Source organism: Anguilla anguilla, chromosome 11, assembly GCF_013347855.1.
Source record: "Anguilla anguilla isolate fAngAng1 chromosome 11, fAngAng1.pri, whole genome shotgun sequence".
NCBI lineage: Eukaryota > Metazoa > Chordata > Actinopteri > Anguilliformes > Anguillidae > Anguilla > Anguilla anguilla.
The window spans coordinates 14695491-14707179 of NC_049211.1; the positions used below are offsets into that span (position 1 = coordinate 14695491).

The 11689-nt window shown below is 41.3% G+C and overlaps 1 protein-coding gene across 2 annotated transcripts in view; it reads left to right on the top strand.

The window, feature by feature from the left end:
* Positions 1-11497, top strand: part of plagl2 (pleiomorphic adenoma gene-like 2) — a 34935-nt gene extending 23438 nt beyond the window's left edge. For both annotated transcript variants that reach the window (XM_035382158.1, XM_035382159.1), the window contains exons 2-4: positions 2803-2926; positions 3052-3545; positions 4211-11497. In XM_035382158.1, coding sequence (XP_035238049.1) covers positions 3202-3545; positions 4211-5576 — 1710 coding nt within the window. In that variant the 5' untranslated portion in view covers positions 2803-2926; positions 3052-3201 and the 3' untranslated portion in view covers positions 5577-11497. The remainder of the gene's footprint in view (positions 1-2802; positions 2927-3051; positions 3546-4210) is intronic.
* Positions 11498-11689: the final 192 nt, after the last annotated feature.

An 11689-nucleotide genomic window follows, 5' to 3' on the forward strand; every position in this document is an offset into this window, starting at 1 on the left:
ATAGGGATCTTGCCGAGGCGTGGAATGTGCATCGTGGTGGAGCTCAACAATGGAACAGGGTTCCCCAATGGCGCTCAAAGAGCAGAGTGTCACCCCCCTTCACCAGGCCTGCTGTGTGACGGCCATGTCACCATGCAGCAGCTGTCAGCTCCTCTTAGCCCCACACCCATGCCTGCCGGAGTGAATCTGTACCCTCATTCATACTCATACACACATTCATATTCACTCTGTTAGCTCCTATTAGACACACACACGCACACACACACACACACACACACATACACACGCACATGCACACACACATACACACGCACACAGACTATACCTGTACACACATTCATAATCACTGTACATCGTACAGCAGGCGTAGGGTAGGATTGGGTACAGAGAGTGTTCATCTGACTTCGGGTCATTCAGGTGCTAACCCTGCCACACTGATTTCAACTCAGGGAATGTCATTATATACAGTAGCTTCCTGTCTGTGACTGTGGACCAGTGTTGGGCAAGCTACTTGGAAAATGTAGCAAGCTAAGCTACCAGACACTCCTCAGAAAGTACCTTAGCTGTATCCAAACTGTTTCTCAGAAAAATGTAACTTGCAAAGCTGAAAGCTACATGGTGAAAGTTGTAGTATGCTACATTGAAACTATTTTAAGCCAAATGTTAAGGGATGCAACTCAGAGATTATTGTAGTTCAGTGAAATATTTCTATATATGTATGGTGTATTCTTTTATGAATGCATAAAAACTGTTTATGTGTGTGTGTGTGTGTGTGTGTGTGTGTGTTGGGTTTGAGTCTTGGAAATTCTTTGGAAAATGTAATGATATAACTTGAAACAGCTTCAGTACTGAGAAAGCTATTTGGTTTTGGAAATATCAACACTACCAGTAGGCTACTGGGAAAAGTAATTAAGCTAGTAGCTTCACTGCTTTAGCGACGTTATGGCCCAACACTGCCGTGGACCTGGCCACCTGTTTTTTTGCCATCCGGCCAGATGTTCTTTTGTGACAGTGTCTCTCTTGTTTATGTATTTGCATGGATATGGACTTGCATCGATACAGTGCTTTTTAGCCAACAATAGCCAAAGTGCTGCATTGAAAGAGAGTTTCTCACTTTCTTTCCCATTGCATGCATTACCTGGATGATGCAGTGACACCATTTTGCACCAGAGCTCTTACAATGGCATGGCAAGTATTGTAATTAGCTAATTATGTTGAAGACTGATTAAGTAGCTATGTTAAAAGATTAAAAGATTAGGCCAGGGCAATAGTGTAACAGCACCACCCTTGGGATCAAGTGCTATGGGATCTTAAGTATCCACAGTGAGTCAGGATTTTGAATTAATATTTTGGTTTTATGTAGCCAGACCATATACCAAAAGGCATATACATATACCGACATGGGTATATGTTCATTTGTATTCTGGTGTATCAGTGGTCACTGGGGTTAAAGTTGAAAGTAGAGCAGCTTTGTACAATGCCTAGCATGGAGTCTGATGTAGTGGTATACAAATCTAGCAACCATTATGTCACTAAACTGTTGATTCATAGTCTAATGAAATCAGTGTTACATTTCAACAATACTACGGTTTTCTATAACATACATTTCAAATGTTGTAGTGGAGTGCTATTTTAGAACAGAAAAAAGGTAATTAAATATTTGCACATATACAGTAAGCTCAAATATCTGGAGTTCATGTGACAGGAACAAGTTCCTCAATGTGTACACTTGTGTTTCAAACCATTTTTCCCCAGGGACTGTTTGTGTTTCACTGCTTTCTTTAGGATTATGGGAGCCTGATCCTATTTCATAACATGTGCATACATGTACATACATGCACACAAAGCCCACTTTGTACTTCATGCATTCTAGGGAAGCGAGGCTTGTCGAATCGGAGTGCAACACATTAAAAAGTAATTGAAAAGACAGAACTAAATAAACTGGACACCACATTAGTGTGAACATAAAGCTGTTAGGAAATGGTTTGGATTTGGATTTACCTAACTGTTAAACATACTGTAAGTGTACAGTTCAATGAAAAGTTAAAAAAAAAAGAATTAAGATGACTTGTAAATATCATATCACCCGACAGTGCCCCCTTGTGACGAAAAAAGGCTGTGAACAAACCAATTGATAGCAGGGTGTTCTGTAAATAGTGCTTACATTTTTTGTGCTTATTCACTATTTGAATTTGGAAGCCACTTTCTCAAAAGTGTTCTTACACTGCTTTGTGGAAATATGGGCCTCCAAAAAGCACCAGCCTGCAGCTACTGGTTGTACATGGCCTGTTTTCTGCTTGAATAAAAGCAGTTTGTGGACATTTTTTCTGGGGAAATGTGCACATGCACAGGCTATAATTGAGAAGAAAACCTCAATGGAAAGTAAGTCAAGTGTACACAACACAGCTTTGACTGTTCATCAAGACACCTACTTCCCTATAGTACCTGCCCATAAAACCCACAAAAAACACGAGATTCACCTTGAACAAACATTTGATTTAGTGCACTCTGGAAGGATATCTGGTCATTATTCTTGTTCCTATTGCAGTAAACAGTTGTGGGACTTATCTAGCATTACTGGAAAATCTTATATGTAGCTTCTGATTAATTTTATATGATTTTACCATTAATTATTTCAATAACTTTAAATTGCTATAGGGGATCAAAGCCCTTTTTGAGACCCTTCACTAACGCCAGTGTGAGGGACTGATCCATGGAGGGCTCTGGGTTTTAAAATGTGAACAGTTTTGTGCTATATATGGGAAAAGGCCGTCTGAAACTTGGATGGTTGTTTCCCCGCAGGACAGTGAAGATGTACAGCAAAACCATTCATTCACCCCCAACTGCCGCTGTTGGAACCGGGTGAGAAAGGGGAATCCACACACCAGTTCTCACAAGAAATTTCACACCTGCAGACACACAGAAGGTAAGGTCTTTGCACTACGTAAAACGTACAACTTTTAACTGTGTTTGTGTGTGCACTAAAACTGTGAATGTGGAAGTAGATTGAATCAGCAAACATTTACATGACGTTACATGCTTATTGTGCAGATACAGACAGAAGCCTTGGCTGAATCCTATCCAGCTCCTGGCTGTGACCCGTACCCCACTCACTACTATACCCAGCCACCACCCAAGCAGAGCCTGGAAGGCAGGGGAGGCACAGCCATTTTTTCATGGCTCCGGCACCCTAGGGCTGCCATGGCAGCTGCTGCCGCCGATGCCCCACGCCAGATTACCGCACTGAGCCCGGAGGAAGAGGAACGACGAGCCGCCGCCAAGCTGTTCGGAGGCACGCCGCGATCAGGGAGAGAGAGTGAGCCAGAGAGGGACAGAGAGAGGGAGTGGGAGAGGGAGAGACACAGAGAGAGGGAAAGGGAGAGTGCGGGAAGAGCCACCGGGATCGTGTGTCCAGTGTGCGGGGTTCTCTTCAGCTCGCAGGACAAGCTCCGCCTCCACGCCTACTGCCATACGGGAGAGAAGCCCTTCCGCTGTTCCCAGCCGCACTGCATTAAGGCCTTTGTCTCCAAGTACAAGCTTTTCAGGTAAAAATCACAGCAAAGGAAGGAAGAGGTCACAGAAGACAGTAATCAACTTTGCACCTTGACCTGTCTAACCTCTCTCCACTTCTGTGTCTAACAATGTGAAAAGCATGCATATTATATGTAGTATATGATTTTTTTTTTTTTTAAAACATGCAGTGATATAGCATGCATTTGTGGCACTGTTGTCACTTTTGCGTTGCATTCTTCTATGACTCTCCTGTTGGCTTCTGCTTTAGTTCTAAAGCAAACAGCTCACTGAGATCAGCCCTTTCATGCTGTCACATTAAGTTGTTGATTGGTTACTTGTCTTTGGCTTTGGCTGCCCATTGAATGGAAATCAGAAGAAGAATTCTTTTAAGAATTCAAACTTACTAAAAAGTCAAGTCGCTACCTGGCATGCTGCTCTAAGCTGCTCTCCACTTTCATTGTGCATATATAAAATTTCCTTAAGATTTTTTGTAAACTTGTAATAGTTTTTACATGAACAAAATTAAAATGTGTAGACTCTGCTTAAGTGTTCAGTGTTCTGTATTACTCCCGAACTGGCAACTCATTGTGCTATCAGTGGCCAATATTGCACCTTCAGCCAGCGACACCTTTTCCATTCACACTTCATATATAAACACAACGTGTGATATGCTGACCATAGTCTCATGTCTCCACAGGCATATGGCCACACACTCCCCACAGAAGACCCACCAGTGCTCATTCTGTGAGAAGATGTTCCACCGCAAGGATCACCTGAAAAACCACCTGCAGACCCACGACCCCAACAAAGAGGCCTTCAAGTGCGAAGAGTGCGGCAAGAACTACAACACCAAGCTGGGCTACAAGCGCCACATGGCCATGCACGCGGCCACCAGCGGCGACCTCACCTGCAAGGTGTGTCTGCAGAGCTACGAGAGCACGCCCGTGCTGCTGGAGCACCTCAAGAGCCACTCGGGAAAGTCCTCGGGCGGGGCCAAGGAGAAAAAGCACCCCTGCGACCACTGCGACCGCCGCTTCTACACGCGCAAGGACGTGCGACGCCACATGGTGGTGCACACCGGCCGCAAGGACTTCCTGTGCCAGTACTGCGCCCAGCGCTTCGGCCGCAAGGACCACCTGACCCGGCATGTGAAGAAGAGCCACTCGCAGGAGCTGCTGAAGATCAAGACGGAGCCGCCGGACATGTTGGGCCTGCTGGGTACCGGCTCTCCGCCCTGCCCTGTAAAAGAGGAGCTCAGCCCCATGATGTGCATGGGCCCCTCCAAGGACTCCCTGATGGGCAAGCCCTTCCCCGGTGCTTTCCCCATGGGCATGTACAACCCCCACCTGCAGGCTATGTCCAACTCAGGGGTGTCCCACCACTCTCTGGTGTCTGGGTCGCTGTCTGCTGCCATGGGAATGGGCTGCCACATGGAATCCCCCTCCCCTCTCCACCATCCCCACCCTCACCATCACCACCACCACTCCCCCCCTCCCCTCCAGCAGCCTCAACAGCAGCAGCACCCCCAGCCACCACCCAAGTACCAGCTTGGATCTACCTCATATCTACTGGAGAAGCCCCTGAAGGTGGAGATGGAGAGCTTCCTGATGGATCTGCAAAGTGGCCTGCCAGTGCCACCCCCAGTGGAGCCCCATGGCAACTCCCCGCCTAAGGAGGGGCTGGAGCACACTCAGGCCCTGCAGGATGATCTTTGTGGGGAGCACCTCTTGTCCAAGAGCCCGGCCGTCATTGCCGAGTCTCTGTGTGCTGCTAACATGGACTTTTCCCACCTGCTGGGTTTCCTGCCTCTCAACCTGCCCCCCTACAACCCCCCCATGAGTGCCAGTGGCCTGGTGATGGGTTACTCCTCCTCCTCATCCTCATCTTCCTCCCACGCAGCCGAGCCCCACGCAGTGCCTCTTACCTCTTTGCAACCGCAACCTCAGGAGCCTCAGGGCTCCAGTGGGGGCCTCAGCCTGGGGCCCCTGCACTCGCTCCCTCCAGTGTTCAGCACCAGTCTCAGCACGACCACCTTGCCTCGCTTCCACCAGGCGTTTCAGTGAGGGCCGCTCCCCACTCTGCCCTGCCACCCAGGGTCCAGGGGTCAAGGGTCAGGGGTCAAAACACTTGAACACTTAGAAGCCTTAATTAAAGCGCACAAAAGCTTTTGATTGAGCCCGGAGGAAGCTAAAACCCTTTATTAAAAAAAAAGAGACTAAGAAGCTTTTATTTAGGCTTGCATTCAATACTTTAGCTGTTGTTTTTTTGTTAACCCCCCTTTCCCCAGCCCTACCCCTTTCTGTAGTTAGAGGCAGCATCAATGAGCCAGAAGGCATGGTACTGCAGTCTATATAAAGTAATAATATTGATAAAAAATTACAAAGATTAATTTAGAGAAGATAATCTGTGTTATTATTCAGAAAGACTAGCTTGAAGTGGATTATGATAATTTTGCTTTTCCAAATGTGAGATGTAACCAGCTACATTGTCTCTCCTTTCTCCCTTGCCAGTAAGGTCTTGAAGTAATTATTCTTGAACGTAAACTGTCTTCACAGACAGGAGTGAAAAATTAGTGGAGGAATGAAGTAATCACATCAAGCCCAAAGGTCACACTTGAAAGGGAAGAGTCACCTCAGAGTATCTCACAGATGGATAAGACTCAACCATGCATAAAAAGAGCAGTGCTTCTCTTTATTATTAGAATCTAACAATGTTTTTGTTTAAACCAAATTATAGAAACTATTTTTAAAAAAGCAAACGCGTATCTGTTGTTGTAAGACAAATTTGAGGAATGTTCATATAATAGCAAGTATTACTCTGATGAGATCTGAAAGATTCACAAAGGAGCAAAAGAGTCCTTTTAAATCCGACATATACATAAAGATGCCACAGTAGTAGTGTGAAGTGTCCAAGTCTCTGTTCTCTAATCTGGTGTTTGGCTGACACAGAGAGAACGTTTTTTTGCCATTTTTATGAAGCTATATCATTGCAAAACATTGCAACACTGAACACAGTTTGGTCAGCGAAGTGATTCAGCATTGAAAAACACATTTGCAGAAGTGCAAGTTGCAGAGAACGAAGGAGAGATGGTAGATTATTTTAAAGAAAAGCTATACAAATGTCAGTTTCTCTGCTGTCATCCTGTGTGATACGACAGTCCAGGGAAAATTACTTTTAGTGGGAGACAGAATGAGGCTTTGTTAAGTGAAGCACTTTTACAGCAGATGGCACTTCACCTGTTGGAGCTGGCTGAGCGACTCCAAAAACTTGTGGAAATGTGGCTAGCCCTTCCCCTGTGGTTCTCCAGCCAAAACAATCCAGCAACAAACATGACCAAACCAAATAAGCCACCAACCTTGTAATATGGCCAGCAGCCTTTTAATATGGAAACTAGTCCAGGAAACCGAAACAGGCCTATAGCCCTAATGATCCCATAAAGTGATTTGGTTTTTATCTTCTACACCATCTTCCTTCTGGCACTAATTTTTGATGGGCCTTCACAAGACAGAGAGACAGCTTCTGCTCCAACCCGCTTTGTGTTAAAAATCTTGAGAAGAATCAAATATATATATCTTAGGCAGTTTATTTTTTCCTAGAAATTCATGGTAATAATAACCCTGACATATGTGAATAGTAAACAAAAATAACAATGACAATTAAAACTTGTATAAGAATATTTTTGCAGTGTACAAAATACAACATCAAAAATATATATTATAATTGCTTTTATTTCAGTAAAGTGTAAAGTAGGTAGATAGATTATTAAAAACAAATTGCTGATGGTTTTTTTATTGTCTGGCAGGTTTACATTTGTGTGTATCTTGCATTTAATTGATCAAAACATGGATGAAGTATTAGCTTTCTCTATTAGCATTATTTTATGTTTGTTTCCCTTTCATGTATGTGAGAAAAAAATCAAGAACCTCAACTGTGGATAGACAGAAGTAAAATATGGCAACATACCAAATTAGGAAGGGCTTAGTGTTTTACATTTTACTCTGCCTCTAAAAGAGGGCATAATGGAAACACCCATATGTACAAAAAGCTGATTATGAATTCTCTACTTTCTCACAACATGGCGACCTCAGCATTGTCAGAATATATGTTTAGCCCTGTTAGCTTTGGATATAATTTCACCTCGACTGGACAAGTTCTCATGTGAAACAAATTTAAAGTAATTATTCCCTCTTTCTTTGTTCTTTTTTTTTTTTTTAGCAAAAACCAACTTCACTATGGAGATGAAAATCCAAATGGAAGGATTTTGACCGTTTTGATGAGGGTCAGTTGAACCCTGTTAATATCCTCCACTGCTTTGCAGTCAGAACTGAAGCACCATGAGAAGTGAGTTTTAACAGGGTTCCTTAAAAAAGAGAAGAAAAAACAAACCATAGCATGTCATTGCTGACTCATGTTGTGTGAAGAACATTTAACGCAAAGGAACATTTCAGTTTTCATATTTTGTTTTGAGTTATAAACTGTAGTGCATGGTGTCTTTTCAAACCAAACAAAACCGTTGCTAAGAGTATGTGGACAGCTGTGCTTTCCTAGCTAGGCACAGTACTTGTGTACAGACCTCAAATGCCCCACAAACACAAAGTGTTCAGTTATCCTGAACCACAAAATGTCTTCCACCATCGCCAGTTCCAAACTGCTCTTCTGGCCACAGTAACTTGCTTCAGTTAGGGCAATAACTTTTTGACACTACAATACAAACCTTGGCTTTACCATTCAAAGGCTTTTCCTGGTTGACAGTTTGAATTGTCAATGTTGGTTTATTGCTTTCAAAATATTGTCTTTAGAAAATGTAAAAAAGGAAGGAGAGGGAAAGTGCAAAAAGCTATTTCCACAACATGAGTCTGTTTGACTACATTATGTGTGTGAGCAACACATCAGTGCATCATCACCTTCAAAATGCTGAAGCTAAAAACAGTAGACAATTTGCCGAACCACTTCCCCCTTTGTGCCGTGAAATGCATGTAATCTATGAAAGAAGAGAAATAATTCACAATACATTAACAGTTCAGCTGCTGCTTCAAGCTATGGTTCTTAGTAACTGTAGACCACTATAAACTATTTCAAACTGCTAGGTCTAAAGCAGACTGTGCACAGCAATACTCTTTTACACCTTCATTTCCTCTTCTCTGTAATGTGTATGGCTGCTTCTTAGATTGAAAACAGAATAAAAAGGGTATAGGCATAGCAAATGATTACAATATCAAGAACAAAATGCCATCAGTGTGGTCTTTGACATTCAAAGTATGGGACACCCAGTTGGGATATTGCTTATTATTTTTGTTGTCATATGAAATATTTTTTTCTGTTATTGAAACAGGACCTCGAAACAACACAACGCATCACCTCATTTTATTTTTTCTTACCAAAAACCTGGGGAGAAGGAACTACAATTTGCACAATTGCTTATTCAAATATTATGATAAACATTTGATATTGATACTGTACATGTGAAATTTGAGGTCACCAAGGGTATTCTCCAGTGGTACAAATCATTGTCTTCCCTATTCTCTTCATAGTATGTTACAGTTTGTGCTTGAATCAGTCAGTTTAAAATAATTACAAATGGTTTATTTGTAAATTAAAACCTGGGAAATGATTTTGACAGAGGGTTACATTTATAAATCTTCTTTCATCTGCTGTTTAGGGTCATTTAGTCTCCTTTAATAACTGATCCAGCACCAGCTGACCCAAATCTTTACTGCCAATGAGTTTTGTATCTGTTAAATGCTGAAATTTAATGTAATGATGCTATTGCTCTTCACAGGGCATATGCATGTATGCACATCTGACAAAACAATTTCCCTTAATTTAATCTTCAAATAATTCCCGAAACCAGATTATATTAGAATCGTAAGTACCAACACAAGTAACATTTACAGTTTTCGCTTTTTCCATCAAGAGACAAGGAAGCCCTGATAGTGTGTTAACATACCAATTTTATTAAAATTAATTATGTGAAGGTCATACCATTTTAATTAAAATTATTACATTGATTTGAACCTGGAAATTTTATGTGAAGTTATCTTGAGCATATTCATTTTTTAAGAAAAAAGAAGAAAGCTCTTGTCATCTCTTCAGTTTTTTCTCTCCAGGTTTCTGTGAGCTTATCTGAATTCTAGCACTTTCAAACCTTTAAAAAGAGTATTTTTCCTTTTTAAATTCAGCCTTGTTTTGTTTGTATGTTTTTAATTTTGTACTTGATAATGTACATGTAAGTGCCATTAGTCTGATGTGTAGATTTTATTAATCTTTGTGTATGTATGTTTCTTTTTTTTTTTTTTAAGAATAACAGTATTTTTGATAGACTCACTAATATCTTCCATGCCCCTTCCTGGAGAAGAAGGCTGCTTTTCTCAATTTACCATTCAGTGAATTTTAAGAAAAGCAGAAAAAAAAGAACTACAACAGCGTTGTTACAGCTCCTCAAACTCTAGGGTGTGTTGCCGAAACTACTCCCCACCTCAAATCAAATATAAGTCATGTCTTTAGAACTCATGCAGTCTAAAGCATTGGGAACAGAAGGCCAAAATTCCAGAACCGTTTCTGTAAAAATAGAAAAAAGAAAAAAAAACTTGATTGTGGTCAAATCCAACTTTATTTGAATTTTAATCTTTAAAAAAAAAACCCTATTTTGGTTACAGGTTGAGCTGAAATATAACACTGACTGCATATATATATATATATATATATATATATATATATATATATATATATGGTTTTTATTTTGAAAGCACTTTTAATTTGTCTTGATGTGTCAGGTAAGGGCTGAGTGGCACATAATGCTGAATACAGTTAGGGTCTTCTGTGCTGAGCTAACTTTGCACACTGAGATATGCCCTGACCAGTCAATGGAACTAAACGACCAAGGACCTCTCTTGGTCATGTCTCCAACATCTGGTCAAAGAGTTAAACTGTTATTTAAGTGAAATAACTTCTTAAACAGCAGCTGTGACATCCTCCAGCTTCAGCCTGCAAGTGCAGATGCGCTTCAGAATAAGACTGAGTGGGACAGTTTGAATAATTTGGGCCTGAGTGTGATTTAACGTGGATGGCATTGAATCTCACATTTTGCTCTCCTTCATGGGGATGGGTGGGGCATGTCCTCAAAATGTGCAACTCCGAGGGATCGGGGCCCACAAACAGGCAGAGCATCTCATTTTTCAGTGGTGCTGATGGGAGGTGAAGTCCAGACATGGTTTAAATACACAGAGAGACCTGTGGACGTCGCCTTCCAGCAGTGTCGCAGTGAAATTGTGATGTTCTGTTTATCAAGCTCATTCCTGCTCTTGGCCATCTGTGGTTTGACTGAGCTGTAACTAACTGTAGCTACACCTTGTTGTCATGGTTCTGCCTGATTTTTACCTCCTTTGTACCTACTAGTGCTGCACTTATCCTCAAATTGTACTACACTAGTACATTTTTCTGTACTAGTAGGTACAAGACACAAAGTTAAGGGAATAAAAACATGCATCCAGGAAGATATAAATCTGATGAAATACATTTCTTTGCTTTATGATGAGAAACTGGGTACTGTCTAGTATAGACAAAATCCACATGTAGTTTCATATATTTTAGCTTAATGTAAGTCTTGCATTCCAAGCTCTTTATGTATCTTGTTTAGACATAGTCATTTTATTTTTAGTATTCTCTTGTTACCGGCACCTGCAAAAAAGGTGAAAGAAACATAAAAGGAATATTTGCATTCATCCTACACTATTTTATATAGCATGGAGTTTGACTACAGGGAGAATTGTACAAAAAAAAATGCTTCAGTGACAAATTGTCTGCCTTTCTTGTGACACATTTCACATGCAATCAGTTGCTGCAATGTAAAATGACAGATGTGTATATTGGTTGATCCAAAGAAAAGACATTACAACAAACCTATTTACTTATTGTACAGTACAATGTACTTTTGACTTGTAATGTGTCATGTTAAATGATTAAAAGACAAACCCACGGTTTCATACTTCTTTGTCGTTTTTCCCCCCTCTATTAAAATGTTACACCCAGGGCTGAAAAAAATACCCAGCCCCAATCACACTGAAAATAGCAGTCTACATTCCTAACGGCAGGAAACACTACTGCCTGAAAATGAAATTAAATGGCTGTGGGTTAGATACGTTTTCAAGTGATAAAAAGCACAGACAGAGCTGGGTTT